The 20,300-nt window shown below is 46.8% G+C and overlaps 1 protein-coding gene across 16 annotated transcripts in view; it reads left to right on the top strand.

Annotated features, from left to right (window-relative positions):
- CCDC171 (coiled-coil domain containing 171) overlaps positions 1–20,300 on the top strand; it is a 273,713-nt gene that overhangs the window by 53,091 nt on the left and 200,322 nt on the right. For all 16 annotated transcript variants that reach the window (XM_078384938.1, XM_020797528.3, XM_072992079.2 and 13 more), the window contains one exon: positions 18,490–18,592. In XM_078384938.1, the coding sequence (XP_078241064.1) occupies positions 18,490–18,592 (103 nt within the window). The remainder of the gene's footprint in view (positions 1–18,489; positions 18,593–20,300) is intronic.

Raw genomic sequence — 20,300 nt, 5'->3', positions numbered from 1 at the left:
CCACGGAGACTGGTTTCCGGTTGTCGATTTAAGCGATGCTTACTTCCATATTTCCATCAGACGTGATCATCGCAAATATCTCTGTTGTTCCCTTGGAGACACCTGTTTTGAATTCAACACCTTGCCATTTGGGCTCTCTATGGCACCTTGAGTCTTTACGAAATGTTTGGCTCCCATGGCAGCTTTCCTGCAAACACAAGGAATAGCCATCTATCCGTACATAGACGATTGGCTCCTAGTAGCACATTCGAAAGAACAGACAGTGCATCACACCAACATCACATTGGCTCTACTAGCAGACCAGGGGCTCCAGGTCAATCACAAAAAGTCAGTGCTGATCCCATTGCAGGTAGCAAACTATATAGGTGCTGTACTGGACTCTCGGAAAGCAAGGGCGTTCCTGTCCCCAGAAAGGGCTATCAAAAGGTGTATTTGTCTGCAATAGTGGCGCGCCAACCTGATGACTCAGATGCTGCCCTACTGTTCCGACACACCAAGGTGAGAAGATTTCTTCGTGGAGTGGCACACCTGGCTTATGATCTGGCCCGTAAGCCGCTTTCGGGCCCTGTCAAAGTGCATTCTACCAGAGCGGTGGCCACTTCCACAGCCTTTCTGAGAAGTGTTTCAGTTCAGGACATTTGTAGAGTTGTTACCTGGTCCATATCATCCACTTTCACATCCCATTACCGCCTCAATCTCCGTGCAAAGGAGGATGCATGATTTGGGCATGTGGTCTTATCTTCTGTTCTACCATGATGGCCCTCCACCTTCTTAAGGTAAGCTTGTTAATCACCCATTAGTGTGCATTCACAGAGGCCACGAAGAATAGAGAGAGGCTACTTACCTGTAACTCTGGTTCTTCGAGTAGTCCTCTGTGAATTCACACTTCCCACCTGTTCTCCCCTCTTTCCGTCACATCTGTCTCTCCTGTTGAGCAGCAGCGGAAGTAGGGAACTAAGGTAACTGCTAGGACAGGCGGACCACGTGGACTACGGGGGGCAGTCCTAGCAATTTTTTAGTTCCAGAACATTCCGAGGCCTCTGCGCATGCGCAGACTAAACCCATTAGTGTGAATTCACAGAAGACCACTCAAAGAACCAGAGTTACAGGTAAGTAACCTCTGTTTTTACTGAATGTAACTGTGAGCCAGATATAAGAAATCTGGGAGTGTTAAAACACTCTTGTACAAGCAATCATGAGATTTGACCATACACACACTCAAGAGAGAACAAGCGCTGCTTATTTTGAGTGATCACTCGAGTCCCCCAGACACGAGGGACATTGACCTTAAAGTACAAATAGCTTTTATGCCTTCTAACCACAAGGAAATAAAGGTACAGAAAAATCCTCATTGGCTGACAAGTAGGTCAAGGGTCAATTCAGTATGCATTCTATAGGGTAGAACAGCAAAGGGGCATATGTTTTCTAAGTAAGCAGGCAGTTCCCCCCCTTTTGGGTACTCTAACCTATCTGCAAGCTGTTCTGTGATTACATTTCAATACGAAATTAGGTAAACAGAATATTCGTGGTCAGCTGATACATAGGCATCCTTCAGTCTCGAGAGACTATGGTATCATGCTCTGCATGGAGGACTTGGAACAGCATCTAGTGTGGCTGAGAAGGCCAATTCGAGAGTGACAATCCCTTCCACACTGAGGACAAATACAATATGTACCCTGTCTAGCTCCCTGATTTTACGACGATCTGGCAGCTACTATTTAAAAAGTCCCTGAGAGAGAGCCACTTTTCATTCTTGGAGACTTTAACGCTAGAGTCGTCGCTGACCACAATTCTTGGCCCACTTGTCTAGGCCGTTTTGGCATTGGGAATATGAATGAAAATGTCCAATGCTTGCTGGAGTTTTGCTTTTATTATGGTCTTTGTGTCACCAACACGTTCTTCAATACGAAGCTTCAACACAGAGTTACTTGGAGACATCCAAGATCCAAGCATTGGCATCAGCTCGATTCGATCCTCACTAGATGTTCTGGCCTTCCTAGCATTATGATCACACACAGTTACCAGAGTGCTGATTGCGATACTGATCACTCCCTGATGTGTAGTAGAGTAAAATTGCGAATAAAGAGACTGTATCACACGAAAAAGGAAGGAAGACCACGTATTGACATCAGCAAGACTCACGATCAAAGAAAAGTGGAGAAATTTGTCCAAGCGCTTGAGGAAACCCTTCCAGGCCCGGCTGAGGCAAATGCACCTGAAAGCTGGGAACATTTCAAGAATGCTGTCTATAACACCGCCTTGTGCACATTTGGCAAGAAGACCAAAAAGACGGCCGACTGGTTCGAAGCCCATTCGGAGGAGTTGATGCCAGCCATCGAGGATAAGAGGAGAGCTCTAGCAGCATACAAAGCCTTTTCTAGTGAGTACAACTGGCAAGCTCTTCGAGCTGCTTGTAGCCAAGTCCAACAGGCTGCCAGGAGATGTTCCAATGATTATTGGCTTCAGCTCTGCTCTCAGATACAGTTAGCAGCAGACACAGGTAACATCAAGGGAATGTATGACGGGATCAAGAAGGCTTTAGGTCCAATACAGAAGAAATCTGTTCCCTTGAAGTCTGCTACAGGCGTGATCATCCAGGACCGAGCACAGCAGATAGACCGCTGGGTGCAGCACTACTCTGAGCTATATTCCAGAGAGAATGTAGTAACTGAGGAAGCATTAATCAACATTGAGTGCCTGCCTGTCCTGGAAGAGTTGGATAGCGAACCAACCTTAGCTGAAATAAAAGCGGCCTTGGATTCCCTTGCAAGGCACCTGTTCCCTTGCCTCCGGCAACATCCCTGTTGAAGTGCTGAAGTGCTGTAAAGAGACCATCACCACCGAACTGTATGAAATCTTTCATCTTTGCTGGAGCGAAGGTGGAGTACCACAGGACATGAAGGATGCAAACATCGTCACATTGTATAAGAACAAAGGAGATAGGAGCGACTTCAATAACTCCCGTGGCATCTCTCTTCTTAGCATTGTAGGGAAGCTGCTTGCCCGTGTTGTGCTGAAGAGACTCCAGGTGCTTGCAGACAGAGTCTATCCAGAATCACAGTGCGGATTTCGAGCTAATAGATCCACCACTGACATGGTATTCTCCCTCAGACAGTTGCAGGAGAAATGCAGGGAACAACAACAGCCACTCTATGGCTGATGGTCGGATTCCAAAGGATCTCCTGTATGGAGAATTAGTGCAGGGAAATCACCCCAGAGGGAGACCACAGCTGCGATACAAGGATATCTGCAAGCAGGATCTGAAGGCCTTGGAAATGGATATCAGCAGATGGGAAAAACTGACATCTGAGCATTCAGCCTGGAGGGAGGTGGTGTATCACAGCCTCTCCCAATTTGAAGAGACTCTTGCCCAGCAGGCCAAGGCAAAGAGGCAGTCACGAAGGTCAGCTGATATACCACAGCCTAACTTCAAAGTGGAGCAAGCAGGTGCATCTGTGACAGAGTCTAGTGACACCAAGTTCAGTGAGAAAAGCAAAGCTTTTCTATGCTTTAAAGCAAACAAGAGTAAGGGTCGGGGGCATCCTTTAATGCTTTTATTTTAATGCTTTGAAGTTTAAGACTAAACTTCAAAGATTGGTTAACAAAACCTAGTTAATCACATCAGTCTTAAGAACTGGTGTTGTCTGCTTTCTCTTTCTTTATTTTTAAAGGTGTATGGATAGACCAGAACAGTGGTTCTTAACCTGGGCGATATCACCCCCCAGGGGACGATTTCATTTTTTATTGGGTTGATGGAACCAAAAGGGGCAATAAGGGGGCAAAGGAACAGAAGGGGGTGATAAGGGGTGATGGAGCACTGCCACCAGGCTGCTGGGGGACTACATGGCTCGCATGTCCGTCTCGGACCTGGACAAGGAGGGGATGGAGGGAAAGGCCGGCGGTGTGGCGTTGAGCCTCCAGGGTGGTGAGGGCGCCTTCTTGCTGTGACCATCAGGCAGCGATGGCGGTATCTCTTTCCTGTGCGTCAAGGGGCCACTGGACCAGGAGTGCCACGTGGCCTACGAGCTCTGATTGGTGGCCGTCGACTCGGCGAGCTGCCCCTTTCCTCGCAGCGCGCTCTGGTCCTCCACGTGGCCGACCTGAACAACCAGGGTGCCCGTGTTCACACAGCCTTGTTACCGACCCGCCGTTTCTGAGGCGGCCTCACCTGGAACCATCGTGCTCTGCCTCAGTGCCTCAGATGCCAAAGAAGCCAACTCCCTCAATGCCCAGGTCTGCTATGCCCTGGACCTCTCGCAGGCCCATGGTGCGCTTTTCCACCTCAACCTGCTCAGCAGCATCCTCAGCACTGGGGCGAGGCTGGACCACGAGCGGGAAGCAGCGTTGGAGCTGTGGGTGCTGGCCTGGGACTTGGGCAAGCCATTGTGTGCCTGGATGTGTACTGGATGGTGGGTGGGAATAAGAAAAGGTACTTTTTTGGGGTTCGGGCTCCCATCCCCAGCATCTGGCAGATTGCACAGCGATCTCTCCATGAAGAGACCAAGGGGAACCCAGCACCACCATCCCACCCCACTGCCTCTTCTGAACGTCCAGCCCCACAAAGTGCTGACTTCGACAAGGCCTCCCTCTTTGGGGAGAGTTGGGACCCATCACCCCCCATGCCCGCACCGAGGGCACATCCTTGCCCTCCTCATGGGTGCATCAGTGTGGGGTGATCCAGAGGCTGGGGGAGATGGAGAAGTGTCCCTCACAGCAGGAGACCCACCTCCCTTCCTGAGACACCGACCCCCGGGATCCAAACGCCCAAGGGGGGGGGCAAGGGTGAGAGTTGGCTGGCCAAGCGGCTTCTCTCCTTCCCTTCTTGGCCCATACCTGGCCTTTGCTTAGTCACGGTGGACTCCCCATCCTAGGTGGGGCTGAAGCCCCCAGTTGGGCGGGCAAGGCAGCCAGCCATGGTTCACCTTCCCTTCCTTCAGCCCGGCCTTGTGTGTCTCTCCCTCGCTTTTTTCTTCCCTCCCGACAGCGCTGCTGAGAGAAAGCCAAGCCCCGAGAAGGAGAGCCTCCGACCTTCCTACCACCACCCCTCTCTCCACTGTCACAGCCTAAGCACTGGTCATTTTCCCCCTCAGGTGCTGGCCCAAAAGCCAAGCGGAAGCCACCGCTTCGTCTCTGAGTGTGCGGGGGGGGGGCGAAGGCGGAAAGAAGCAAGACCCAAGCCATTGATTAAGTTATCATCTTTCACCTCCCCATGGCAAGGGCAGTGCTGCCACTGCGAGGAGGGGGGCAATGATAACTTCCTCAATGGCTCAAGGGGGTATTTCTTTCAAAAAGATTAAGAACTACGGGACCAGAAGATGGTGGTGGGGACTGTGTTTTGTCTCTTTTGGCCTAAAATAATGGTCTCTGTGACCATTACTACAATATACTGTAGCCAAATTCCGTTTTTCTTTTGTCTGATATGCTCTCTGTGTATAATGTCCTGAGATTCTTCATTGTGGCTTGGAAGTAAGTCTCAATTCCCTTGTATTTACATATGGCAAGGATTTCAGTCTTATTACTCAGTCCTATATTATGTTCCACTGTGCTAAGCAGATGTCGTCACAGAATACAGTATTTTTAAGCCATTTTCTCTCTCTGTGTGTCTCTCTTTCTCTCTCTGGGTTGTTGGTAAGTCTCTGGACCCGAGTCCCAAGTCCAAGTCTTTGGTAACAAGACTCAAGCCAAGTTCCAAATCTTTGGTCCCCAGTCCCAGTCCTCGAGTCCAAGTCCCAAGCTCTGCCCCCCCCCCGGCTGCTTATCTTTAAGGCATCCTTTTTCCTGTTGGCAATGCGGACACAATATTATGCAGCAATAGTCAAGTCTACAATATACCCTCTTGTGCTCTCACTTTTTGAAAACCCTGACAATTACAGTGGGGTCTTGACTTGCGAACTTAATCCGTATTGGAAGGTGGTTCGCAAGTCAAAACGTTTGTAGGTCAAAATCTGCATTCCCATAGGAATGCATTGAAAACCATTGTAATCCGTATCTGCTCTGTACCGTCCATAGAAAGTAATGGGAAGCTGCTGTTCCGCCTTCTGCCACTAGAGGGGGATATTTTCTAATCCCAGGAAGGCGAAACAGGCAGCCCAGCCATTTCCTCCGAGCTCCGGGGGAATGGGCCGGGTGGAGATGGGAGCAGCAGCAGCACACGGTGCCCGGCCATCAAGGCTCCCCGCGGCGCTCCCTCCCTCCCCGCCCGGCCTCCGTTTACAGCCCCAGCCCAGGAAGGTAGAACAGGCAGCCGGCCCCCGCGGTGCTCCCTCCCTCCCCGCCCGGCCTCCGTTTACAGCCCCAGCCGGCTTCCCTTCATTCAGGCAGCCATCGCCCACCCAACCGCGCCGCACTCGCCCTCCTCGCTCTCCTTCCCCAGCCCCTGTTCCCATCACCCACCGCCCGCGCCCGCCTTGTTCCCCGGCGTGGAGCCCTCCCAGCGCCAGTGCCATCCCTGCGAACTCGCTCCCACCCTCCCGCGCGGGCTCACCGGGGCGCTGGGAGGCTCCTCTGCTGTCCTTGCCTCTGCCTTTTGCCGCCGGAGCTTGGCTCAGTGGGGCCCACCCAGGACAGGCAGAGGCCCCGGCCGGGCTGGAATTCTGGCGGCCGGAAAGCCCCGAGGTGCCCCAATCCCGGATCAGGAGCAGCGCCACTGCCTCTCGCCGCGCCGCCGCCACCCGGCTCCAGGTGCTTTCCCGCTTTTTTTTTTTAAACTTTTGGGTTCGTACCTCAATTCTCTGTCTGCAAGTCAAAATGGATTTTTGCGGACAGAGAAGTACGTAACTCAAAAAGTTCGTACCTCGGGCCGTTCGTAACTCAAGACCCCACTGTATTTTTTGTTTTGGTGAGAAATTGTATCCTCTAGGCCAGAGGTGTCAATCTCAATTTCATCTTGGACCCTATCAGAGTTTGAGCTCAGTGGTACATTTCTTATGTTACACTTGCTTTTAAAATGGCATGGGCAACCCTTTCAGGAATCACAGTCCTCAGAGAAATCAAGGAGCAAATGTATTGGTTTTCTTATTGCCCAAATGGTTACATAACTGTTCTCAGAGAAGAGCAGCAGAAACAGACAGATCTTCAGAAACCAGTGGGGTTTTGTTTTTGTTTTTTGAGGAGGCAACAGCCTGGGCCTCAGGAGGGAGCAGGGAGTCGAGCCACGGCGCACGGCAGCAGCATTTCTTCCTCCTCCATCCTTAGAGGGTGGGTGGATCAGAGCCCTGGTGGTGATGAACATGAGACAGTCAGTGGCCAGGTAGTCAAGGCTGGACATGCCGCCTGGAGGGCATGGAAGCGGCCAAGATCCATGCGGCTGTGCGCCCCCAATGGCATGCCTGTCCTCGATGTGTGGATGGAGAGACCACGGGGACACACATGGATCTCCCAGTGGGCCTTGGGATTGGGTTTGTTAGCCTGCCTCCTGGCTCACCACCTTGCCCAGCCAGCCCTGGCGCAGTGTGGAGGAGGGAGAGGAAGCCGAGGTAACACTGCTGCCACCCCCCATCTCTGCCCAGCCCGGGTGTGCCTCTCGCCCTCCCAGTTGGCCAGGCCCCACCTGCCCAGGGCACATTGGGATGGCAGGGAAAGGGAGGAGAGCCGGGAGTGCGCTGACGGGAGGCGAAGCTTCGCTCGCTGCCCACTTCCTGTTCGCCGCTCATCTCTCCCAGCGGACCGGTCCTTCCAAGGCCACAGACCGGGGTTGGAGACCGTAGCAGGAGGCCCGGACCCTGCAACACTGCAAGGGCCATGTGAAACAGCCCGGATTCAGCCCGCAGGCCTTGGGTTCAACACATTTGCTCTAGACCACTGGTCCCCAACCTTTTCTGAGTTGCAAACTGGTTGCGGAGTTGGGGTCTGTTCATGGGGGGCACACCCCATGCTAGAAGGTGGGTGGGGCATGCTCATGGAGGGGAGGGGTGCATTCACACGCATGCGTGGAGGGGTGGAACGTGTATGCATGAAGGGCGGGGGTCACCTGCTGAGGGGCAGGGCACCCGTGCTTGTGAGTGAGGGGATTGCAGGGGGTGGGATATCTGTCTCCGCAGCCCAGTTGTGCCATGGCCGCGGACTGGCAACCAGCTGCGGGCCGGGGGTTGGGGACCCCTGCTCTCGACCATCTTGACTGCTGCCATTGGAGTTGTCAAAATTCAGGCTGCCCTTTGCTATGTAAAGCTTGGTATCCTTTTTCTTGCTGGCAACATGGGCATGACATTGTGCAGCAATGTTGGACCATTTCCTGGCATTTTGAATTATGGGTACAGAAGTGCACTATCCCAAATACATAAACTGGAGGGTTTTGAACAATTGAATTGTCTAGTAGCATTAAAAAGGAGGGAGTAATGGAAACAACAGTCTTGAGAAATCTCTGTCTATTAAAATCACTTTTTCTTAATTCTTATTATTCACCAATAATCTACAAATAACCTATTTTTATTGGTTTCTAAAGTGTTATATTTAAGTTGTGCATAAAACTCATTAACTAGCTTTAATCAACATAAAAGCAAATAAAGAAAGCTGTGATTATAGCCTGTGGTTTGGGAGTTCTCTAAGGGCCTCTCAAGAGCTTGTTAGGTTTATGTTGGGGGGAAATGTGCCATAACAGCATGTAGGAGGCTTTCCTTGTGTTGCCCAAACAACTAGAAAAATTAAGAAAGGAGAGAGGGAGAGAATTGTGCTTTTTTCTTTCCTTGCACCATAGCTAGAGCATCACTGTTACTCCTGCTGTGCTGTTGGACTAGTATAATGCAACCATCTTGAGTAATGCAAATACATTGGAGGACCATGATATAGTAAAATAATTTAAAGGACAGCAGGTGAAGGGATGAGAGACTGATCAGGGGGATCTTTTAGACACAGAAGATAAGCTAGGAGTGACTGTCTGTGGGAGATATTTTAATCTGAGCTACAGGAGAACTTTGGGACATATAAAGCTCTCCTTTTCTTTTAGGTGGACATTTCCAGGCCCTCTTATATAACTCTACACTCAGAAAATACTGCTAACAATATTTCTATATTTTTGACAACCAAGCACAACAGGAGGAGAAGGATCCGAAGAAATAGCTGTGTTAGTGTGCACAAGCATAAGAGACAAAAAAAGGAGAGAGACAGAAGTGTTGTGGCACCTTAAAAACTAGCTTGCATTATAAAAATGCTATACAGTGGTGCCTCGCTTAACGAGGAAATCGCTTGACGATTAGGTTTTTGCGATCGCAAAAGCAATAGCAAAACAATGGTTTAAATGGGAAAAATCCACTTCAAAATGATTGGTTCCCTGCCTCGGAAACCGATTTTCGCATTACGACGATCTAAAAACAGCTGATCGTCGGGTTTCAACATGGCCGCCGGGTGTACAAAATGGCCCCCCGCTGTTTTCTAGGATGGATTCCTCGCTTTACAGGCACTGAAAATGGCCGCCCCTATGGAGGATCTTCGCTGGACGGTGAATTTTCAGCCCATTGGTACGCATTGAAGGGTTTTCAGTGTGTTTCAATGGGCTTTTTTATTTCGCTTAGTGAGGATTTCGTTCTACAGTGATTTTGCTGGAATGGATTATCCTCATTAAGCGAGGCACCACTGTACAATGCTGTTAGTCTTTAAGGTGCCTGTGAGTGGTCACCTCCTGTGCCCCTTGTTGGCTGTTTGTTCTTGCTCTATGGCCCCTGGAAAGCCTGTCAAGTTGCACATTCTGCTGGGCCTTGGGTGGACACTGAGTCAGCTGGCTAAGGACCAGGAGAGAAAGTCAGATGATGAGAGCCACAGTGGATGATGGGTTGGGGGCAGAGATCAGCACCCAACTGGAAGAGATAAAGGGAGAGGGAGAGGGAGAGGAACAGGAGGGGGAGAGGACAAGGGTGTTAGAGGTAGATGGAGGCAGGGAGTTGGGAACAAGACTGAATGGTTTGGAGGACAAGGATCCTCAGGAGACACTATGGAGGAGCAAGAAGTGTTGGAAAAAAAAGGCTTCAACATGCTGAGAGAAAAAATAATAATCTTTATCTAGTTCTTAGGACAAGGGTAAACGGGGTATCCTAAGAAAACAACAGAGTGCTAAAACTATATTACAAAAACATACCGAACAGTAAATGAAGAAAGCGGCGGCAGCTCAGGTAACACCCACAAACTTAGGCAAACACACACAGTCTCTGCCTCGCTCTGTGACTCAGCACCATGGAAGGAGGGTGTAAAAGGGGGTAGAGGAGACAAGGCTTTATAGGCCTGATTGATTACAAGGAACAGGTCAAGTCTTTTAGATATTAACCCGTAGTGGGTAGAATGTTACAGATTGCCGTATACCAACAAGAAGAAGCTCTGTGCAGAGAATGGGTCTTTGACTACACCCTTTTCAATGACCCCTGGACTGAAATTCCTCTTGAACTCTGACTCCCACTCAGCTGGGGTTGAGGCAGGGGCTTTGAGTTGATCCCTTGCCAGCCTTTACCTGGTGCTGAGTATTGGTGGAGATAGCACCCATTAACCAAACCCCCAACACCAACTCCAACTGAGAAGAGGTACTTCAGGCAGAAGTGCTAGAGGGAAAGACAGTGGTGTCTCCAGGAGAGAGAACTTCTACACAATGGCTGCACACCAGTACAAGCCATCCCTGAGAGGCATGAGTAATTCGGCTTGGACTGTGGGATTGTGAAGTGTGCCAAACCCAGTGGGCCTGCTTGGGGAAAGAGAAAGGCCTGGGGCTAGTGGAAGGTAACTGAGCCTGGGGGTAGACCAGTGAAGGGATGAGAACTCTGTTAGAAGTGACCGATGTGTCAATGAAGTCTCCTTTGAGCCTTACTCAGAGTCCTGAGCCTACAGAAGGCTGGGGGCAGTGGGGCACACAGTACCTCAGTGTTTCAATCTCTCATTCTGTTTCTCTTTGTTTTTTGTCTAATATTGAAGGGGGAGAAAGCCTTGGGAAGATTAGAGCAAGGTTTCAGGTGGAGTGCTGTGCTGAGTTAGTAGAGAGGTATCAAAGCAGACCGTAGGTCAGAGTCTCAGGACTGAGCTGAGGTATGCCACTGAGGGGAGATTAGAACAAGGGTCAGCAAAAGAGCAGACAGAAGGACAGGTAGGCTGAGAAGGGTAACTGGTGAAGAAAGCAACAGGTGGGTAGGGAAATTGAAGGAGAGGCTAATAGACAACAGTGTTTAGACAGAGGCCTAAAGAAACACAATGTTCAGATAAAGAGAGTTTCTGGTTATTGTCCACGCAAAGCCTAACCCAAAAGGATTTGTAGGTAGGTCAGGTCAGAAGAATACAACAAGAACTGTGTTGGGGCTCCAGAGACATTATAGCTTGTCTTCGCTCCACACTGCAGTTTTAAATTGCTTACATGAGAGACACTGTACAGTGAATAGGTATCCTTCACTAAATGCGTGTACTTTAATCCTGGGATATTAGGTCAGGGATAGGCAACTTGTGACCATCAAAATGCCATTGGGCTGTAGACCTTGCGATCCCTTCTCACTGACTGTGCTGACTACAACAAATGGAAGTTGTTGTCTATCTACATGTGGTGTGCCACAGTTGCCCATCTTTGCTCTGTAGATGTTTGGGTGGAGGAGTGAGGAACAAGAACTGCATGTCACGATTCATATGTGTAAGAAAGGGGATGAAACTGCAGAAACCCATCATTATTATCTAAGGGTACACATTTGCTAGTGAGTTCCCCCACAAAGCAATATTCACAACTATGTAATTTAGACAATGCTGTGAACAAATTCAGTCATATAGAATTGGGGCCATTTGTACAGATTTCAGGGGAGAATATCCAGGCAGACATCAGGAAGCTACTCAAGTCTTTGGGTGAAGACAAGTAATAATTGTATTGGTTAAATTAACATTTGTAAGTGGCTGTCTGTGTTTGTCCTCTGTTGTAAGGACCTTTTGAATATTGAAAGTTAGTTCTCAAATGCGTGAGAAATTCAAGAGGTTGCTCTTCGGTGCCACCGTGTGGTTCATAACTGTCAGAGCTTTCCCTGCCAAACGCAGCAGATTAGCTCCTATGCCAGAAAGATATAGAAGTGACTTTTATTTTCAAAGCTGTGTTTTATTAAAGTGTATATACTGTGTGTTTAATAATAGACTATTGTTCTTACGTGCTGTCAAGTTGCTTTTGATTTATGGTTACCCTATGAAAGAGTGATCTCTAAATAGTCTCCAAGTTTGTTTAGAAAAGAACATCCCTCTGTTGTTATAAATAGAGCATTAATTATTTTTAAAATAGTAGAACTTATATTTCATAGCCTGTTTAACAGTTCAGGAGTTTACTCTTAAATTGTTTTCAAGCTGCTTCATTCAATTCATGTAAAGTTATAATCCTGTCTTCCAGAACATGCTAAAAGAAGTACTGCATAATGTATTACTGGTATACATGGTACAAAAATCTGCTACAGTATTTTTGTAAGCTTAGTTTTGAGTAAGTACCTTTTTTCTAAGAGCTTGGAGAAGTTGCTTTATTGGACTACAGCTGCCAGAATCCCCCAGCCAGCTTGCCCAGTACCCATTGGGCTGAAAGACTTGAGGACCTGTAGTCTAAGGAAGACTTTTAAAACTCTGCTTTTTTTCCCATCATAACCAGATCTCAGGCGTTTCTGTTTGCAGACATGGCCTCTATGAATGATAACATGTGTAGGAGGCAAAGTTAGCCTTATCTTGAATCCTATGGAGGGCAAGGAGCAGCCAAATTCTGTGCATCTCCTCCATTACTTCCCAGCATGCAACATAACCCTTACTTTATCATTTTCTGCCAGCTGGACTGAAAAAAAGGTGGTGAAAGTGTTTATGATGGTTTTGTGGGAACTGGGTTAAGTAGGCAGTGCAGGCTGAAACTTTAAGAGCTTCAGCTTAGTTGTGAATGGCATACATATGAGAGCGGAAGAGTTGCAAAATTGCTGTTTTGTACAACCAGATGATTGAATTGTTAGGAAGTCATGTGAATATATCTATAATTCCAAAACATTGCACATTATAGCTTGGTTAAGGCATGTTGGAATATATACAGATGAGCTTTCTACTAATTTTACAAAAGTCAGGATCCTTTTATCTTCTTTCACGACTTTCTTCTTGGTCGTGCAGCCTTCATCAGCATTCTATACAAAACAGAGTGTGCCAACGAGATTGCAAAATATACATTATTATATGCTCCATCATGGTTGAATTTCCCTTTAACACTAGTGAGACAAGAAATGGCATCAGGCCCCTTATTCATAGCATATTATAGGCAGTTAGGTTATGATCTATCTACAACTCATGTCAAGATGTAACCTGCCCTCTATTGAAAGAGTCCAGAAAGAGGAAGCTTAATCCTAAAGAATGGTGGTTTATATGCACATTAGCATTTAAAAAAATACCTTTCATCTCTCCTGAATGCAAAAGAAACTACAGGAAGTAACATATTGAGGAGAAAAAGCAGAAAATAGGAATGGCCCGTAGTAAATAAGGGTATTTGGAGCATGCAGAAGGCATGCACGCAGCTGTCTGCAGCTATACTGTAAAGTGGCATTGGCAAATCTGAAGAATGCCTGCTGAATCCTGCTTGCAACTAGAACAGACCCGGCCCGCAGACAGTTTTGAACATCAAAACATTTATAGCTTTTTGTCTAAAGTTGATCAGTTGCTTACCTTTAACATACCGCAAAAAACTTCTTTAGTATTTGTGAAGTTTAACAAGTTTAAAATAAAAAACAATCATAACATCACTGTTTCATTTTATTTTTAAGTAAATTTGGTTCAGCTCCCTAACACAGTTCAGATTTTTCATGTGCCCTCCCTGTAGAAATTAATTGCCCACCCCTGAACTAGAAAGATGAAATGGCCAAAGCTGATCTGGAAGTGGCAAATACAATCAGCAAATGCAAATGCGTAGGAGTTGTGTAAACATAAATATACTAACGTAGTGCATTAAAAATAAAACATCTGGAAGTAAGGAGAAGGCACTCTGGGCCATAGAGCAGCTTGCATAGAACTATTATATGGGGAAGCCTTCTGCTGCATCATTTGAGAATCTGGTACTTGAAATGCTTGCCGTTGCATGAACATATTTATCTTATTGGTGTGACATTGCTTTGCATGTTTTTTCCATTATTGTTGAAGCCAAGCAAAGGAATAGTGATACAATCCTATGTAGTTCATCCTTCTAGCGTATTTATATCCTATAAGAATAACACACATCTTAATAATTCTTTTTGGAATGTTGATGTTTTAGGAATGAAAACCCTAGCCTGAAAATTCCACTGGTGCTGGAAATTCTTTGTGAAGTTTAGCACTAACCATCACACAGGGAAATCCATGTAAATGCTACTGGGGATCAAACACTGGAATGTATATGAATAATATATTAGTAGATATACAGAACATATAATTACATTTAAAATAGTAGAGCAAATTTATAAAATATTTAAATAGATTGGTGGAAAACACAGCAGAGATTCACATACACTGCTTGTCTTCTAGTCAGTCACGATACACTGCTGGCTCATAACAGATCACATTTTTATAGAACGAAAGATCTCACTTCAAAATAAAGTCCCGCACACCTATGTCTTTGTGGTAGACTTCACAAGCATAAAAAAGCTGGGCAGTCAAAAGTTAAGATGACAATAATAACTTGAGCCAAAGTGAGGAGACTTGTCACAAAAGAACAGCCGTAGGATATGTGGATGTTCCCTGTCTGCAGTCTGTCTTCCACTTCCATCTGCAAATTTGCAAAGGATGGGTGTACATCAATTTTACTTGTTCTGTCTAATTTACCCAAAACAATCTGCTTTCCTTTCTCACAGTATACCAGACTTGTGTCTGTGTAATAATAAACCTTCAAACCTACCAGTTTTGCACGGATAACAGCATTGATTTGGAAGAAGAGTCTGGGAGCAACTGAGAAGGGATAAATGAAACACTCACTTTTGCATATCCGCCCCTTGCTCCTAAGAGTCCATTGCAGAATCTGCTTTCCCGCATAGAAAACTTTTTGTGACAAATGAAAAAGAAAAGAAAAACAGTGGTAGCCAAGAATAGAAGTGGATCACTCAGTGGTGTAGTGTTGGATGGGCGGTAGCTCCGTTGCCAGATTTAAGGGGGGGCGTGTGGGCCAACCTGTGGCATGCTGCCACAGCTGCTCCTCATCATTCTCTTTCCCCTCCTGGGCGTTTGAGTCAGGGGACACTGGGCCTGCCACTGGGCAGGTGGGCCTTGATGCGGGTGGCTGTTGAGTTTGAGGAGTGCCTCAAGGAGGGAGGGGCTTGGGCTCCCTTGAGAGGATCACCAGGGGAAGGGATAGCAGCAGCGGTGGTGGCAGTAGGCAGTACCTTGTCCTTCTCCCTCCCCCTTTCTGTTGAATGGCCTTGTGTGTGTGTGTTTGTGGGAGGGTCTGGTCAGGAAAGAGGCCCGTTCTGGGGCTTCTGTGTCTTGGCCCACCCCTGAGGAGAAGGAGGGGCAGAGAAAAGGCACACGCCAGGATCTTTGCCACTGCCAGAGCCAACTGGGGGGGGCATCTGCAGCTGCAGCAAGAGGGGCTGGGTCTCCTACTGGGGCTGATCTCTCTGCCACCCCCCATGCTGGACTTGGGAGGGGGAAAGGGGAGCCTCCTGTGGCAGCCTCTTGATGGGTGGAGGCCAGAGGGATCCGAGGTTGCCCCTTCCTGGGCCTTTCCCACAGCCCAGCTGCCCTGAGCCCTGCGGCTTCGGCAGCAGAGCTCGGAATGCCCACTGGTTGGGACCTGCTGGAGGAGGTCAGTTGGTTGGGCTGAAGAGTTTGCTTTGCCGGCTCAGGAGAGGCTGCTTTTGGAGCCGTCAGTACTGCGAGGGCCCTAGAGGAGGGAGGGATGGTGGCTGTGGCTGCCCTGGTCTGGGAGAGGACCAGGGCAGCCACTGGTTCCTGGTTCTGTGTGGCTGTTTTCTAAATAGGCCTTGTATGCAGAAGAAATTCAGAAGTCTGTCTAGAAGCAAAAATGACTACACCAAGGCTGTTATACTTTGGATAAAAAAAAGTTGATGGCATCAGGAAGAGAGGAAGCCATGTGACAGACTAAGCTTGCTGTTACATGCTGTTAAGTTGCCCCCAATTTATGGGGACCTTATGAATCAGTGTAAGGGACGTGGTGGCACTGTGGGTTAAACCACAGAAGCCTCTGTGCTGCAAGGTCGGAAGACCAAGCAGTCGTAAGATCGAATCCACGTGTAGGAGTGAGCTCCCGACGCTTGTCCCATCTCCTGCCAACCTAGCAGTTCAAAAGTATGGAAATGCAAGTAGATAAATAGGCACCACCTATTTATCTGTTAAGGTAACAGCGTTCCATGTATAGTTGTGCTGGCCACGTGACCACGGAAACTGTCTACGGACAAACGCTGGCTCTACAGCTTGGAGACTGGGATCAGCACCACGCCCTAGGGTCGGACACGACTGGACTAAATGTCAAGGGGAACCTTTACCTTTACCTATGAATTAGTAATCTCCAAAATGTCCTGTCCTCAACAGCCTTGCTCAGCTCTTGCAAACTCAAGCTTGTTGCTTCCTTTAGGGAGGCAGTCCACATCATACTTGATCTTTCTCTTTTCCTGCTGCCTTCCACCTTTCTCAGCATTAGTGTACTGTCCAGAGAATCCTGCCTTTCATTTTGTGCCCAAAGTAGGATAGTTTCAACACTTATCCCTCCAGAGGTAGTTCAGGCTGGATTAGACCTATGATCTACTTGTTTGTCTTTCTGTTGGTCCAGGGTATCCACAAAGCTCTCCTCCAGAACCACATTTCAAACATTTTCTTCCTGTCGGGTTTCTTTACTGTCCAGCTTTTTCATATTCACACACACAAAGTGGAAATTCAATAAGACGGACGATCTGGGTCTTGGCCTTCAGTGACACAACCTTACACTTGATGATCTTTTCTAGTTCCTCCATTGCTGCCCTTCTGAGTCTCAGCCTTCTTCTGATTTGTCTTCTTCTGATTTGTTTGGATTGATAATTGAACCAAAATATACAAAATCTTTAACAATTTCCATTTCTTCTGAAATCTGAAGATTTTTGTCTTTTTAATGTTCAGCTGCAGTCCTGCTTTGGCAAGTTCTTCTTTCAATTTAATCAGAAGTCACTTCAAAATGTAAGCAAGATGTAGCACAGGCTATGAGACTGGCATGTCACATTCCCACCCACAAGAAAGGAGATCCCAAAGAGTGAAGTAACTGTAAGGCCATTGCAGTAGTTTCCTATGCAAGCAAAGTGCTTAGTAAAATTTGGCGCAGCAAAACCTTTTTTAATATGTAGAGCAAAAAATGTCCAGAATTCAAGCTCGGCTGAGAAGGAATTGATCTGTTGTGGACTTTTTGGTTCAACCCAACGGGTGGGAAAGTCTTAGGAAGAGGCTGTGATTCAAGATTTGAATTGAGAAAGAGTGGGAGAGCTCTGAGAGGCAGGAGCTGCTGTTCACCTGAAGGGTGTTAAGGCCCCTTCCACCTTGGCTTAGGCCGTAGAGTCTCAATGGCTTTGTGCAGGAAGGTGCCCTGGATGGCTAAATCCACATAGCGATCTTGTATTTGTGTTTGCAATTTATTTTAGGGCGTTAAAGGCTATATACTTGGAGCTGTTTCCTTTCTGTTGTGAATCTCCCACTTCAGTAGATCAATATACCTGGGACTTTGTTTTTCTGTAATTTCAAAGAAACATTTCCATACTTCTTTCTTTCCTGAAGCAACTCCTGCTTTGGCGGCCAGAGTGGGGGGGGCACAGGGGTGGTAGTCTTTGGACACAAAATTCTTAGAGGTGAAAAATTTCAGCCCTGCCACGGAACCATTGGGCAATAAATTGTGTGAGCTTCTCCTCCCCACACCTTGCTTCCTCTCTTCTGGCTGCGCTGCCTCGCTCGCTGCTTGCTCCTTTTCCCCCTCTGAGCAGGTGGTGGTAGGGTTTGGCGGCCTAGAACAATCCATCTTCCCTCCCCTCGATGTAAACAAGGCAGGAGAGCAAGCCATGAGGAGGGGGTGGTGTGGGGAGGGAGCTCAGGTGGCACCAAGGCCCCCTCCTCTGCTGCTTCCCAAGACCTCGAGGGTGCATAATACTTGTCTTGCTCCAGATGCTGGCAACCCACACTTCACCACTAGGATTACTACAATATCACAAACATGGCAGATCTTTGATTTCTTCAGAACTCTTTTTCAGATTTAGATGGTAGAAAATTTTGGGATGAGATAAAAGTGTTTCTTGTAACATATAATTTGTTCACAGTTGATTTATTTGAGGGTGCTGAAATTACTACACAGTGACTAGAAAAACACAAGTGCAATATCTGCCTTAGAGCCCAAATAAACTTTTCCTTGAAATCAATGCAGGGGTATCATTAATGGAACTAATTTGGTTATGGAATACCTACCAGCTTTGTGACTTTGTTCTTTGTTTATTTTATTTGTTTGGTCCATTGTATCCTACAGCACCACTGATTGTAAGATGCCCTTTTTTATTTAGTGTATTTTAATATCTCTGCTTCTTGCTTTGTTTTCCACCCTATTAAATAAAGACCAAGAAACGGCAGGCCTTCCAAACAGAGACCTGTGAAAACAACATGAGAGAGCTGCAGTTACTCTTGGACAGCTTTCCTGTGTCAGGCCCACGGACAGCAGGTTAGTTGAAGGTATAAAATGACAGATGCATCTGTCAATGTTCCAAAGTCGCTACATTGTGGGAATTCTGCAGATGCCTCTTGTGTTCCCTCTTCTCAACATGCTTTGATTTGATGACATGATAAGAGCAGTTCTCACAGCAGTCAAGTGGCCTTTCTAGCTAGGATGGGGTGGCTGTATGCAGGCCTGCTGTTCACAACCCCAAAGTTGATTTACAAGTGTTGCGTTGTATGTGTGAGCGGTCACGAAAGGGCTGGCTGGCGGCGCTCTAAATCCAACTGAGAAAAAAGTCCTTATAGTATGCCTACAAGGGGAACAGATGTTTTTGATTGAACTGAGCCAAATTCAGAGGCAACCTTCAGCTGCTTTAAGGTCATATATTCAAAAAAGGTTATGTAGGACACAGAGTGTAACACATCACTCTTTACTGCATCACTCTTTGAAGTCAGTAGAGGGCCAGTTGTTACATTCATGCCAACATACATTCTACCCCATATGATCTGTGAAAATGACCTCTTTTTTTATAATGTCCTTCATGTGGTGTCGATATTAATTATACCAAATGGGAAGCAGCACTGGAAGAACAAAATATCTAGTCCTTTTAAAAAACATTTTGAAGATATCTTTGCCTCTTAATTCTCTTGTGGTTTGTTTTTTGAGTCCTTGTGATTACATTCTTTTTATAACAGATCTTCCTTCCCTGTTTCTCTTTGCTGTGTGTAGAAGAGAGATTTAAAAAAGGAAATTTAAAATGCTAACAAGCTAACTAGCTCCCAAAGTTTGTTCAGATATAATAGGACACACCAAATGTTAGTTCCATATCCAGGAGACCCATTGAATGAGTGGGATTTGTTAATGAAGTTCTTCCTAAGTCCCACTGCTTCAGTGACAACTAGATTTACTTCATGCCATGGTTGAGATAACACACACTCAAAAAATAATGGTTGGATTAGAAGAGTTTGTCAAACAACTTCTTAGGTATGGGATCCCCTGCAGAAATATTAATACGGTAGTATTAAAATGTTCTTTGTATGCTAAAGGTATGAATGCGCACACTCAGAAGATACTTGTCATATTTAAAAAGTACATCAAACTGCCGTTTAGGTTATAATCCCTCCCCAAATGTTAATAGTAAAAATAAGGTTCTTTACACATTTCTATTTCTGTCTCACAGGGACACAGCCATACTATATAGTCATTATTGCATGCTGGGAAGCTTCCCTGTTTGCTTTAAAAGATTGGGGGGGGGGTGCTTAACACTTTCTCTTACATTTCATTTTAGTGTTTATAGACCAGTGATTGGGTGCTATATCAGAATTCAATTTGACCCAACTCTGGGAGGCAGTGGAAGACAGGAGGGCCTGGCGTGCTCTAGTCCATGGGGTCACGAAGAGTCGGACACGACTTAACGACTGAACAACAACCAACAACAAATGTCAGAATTCAGGCTACATCTGGGGAGTTGAGGAGACAGAGAGGCCAAGTGTTGTGTGACTTGAGAAACTGTATCCATTGAAGCTGGCTAGGAGCTCACTGCTTCTTTGCATGTTAGGAGCATGGAATACGAGTTTTGAAAGTTTCCTTCTAGAACAACTTTTTAGGACAGAAATTTTGGCAAGGGATGTTGGCTTCCTGCAGAAGGAAACCAAGACAATACAAATAAAATATGAGAGTAATTATTGATATAGAACTTATGCCTGTGTGTATT

Source organism: Pogona vitticeps, chromosome 2 (assembly GCF_051106095.1).
Source record: "Pogona vitticeps strain Pit_001003342236 chromosome 2, PviZW2.1, whole genome shotgun sequence".
NCBI lineage: Eukaryota > Metazoa > Chordata > Lepidosauria > Squamata > Agamidae > Pogona > Pogona vitticeps.
This window is presented reverse-complemented; position numbering and strand designations above follow the sequence as displayed.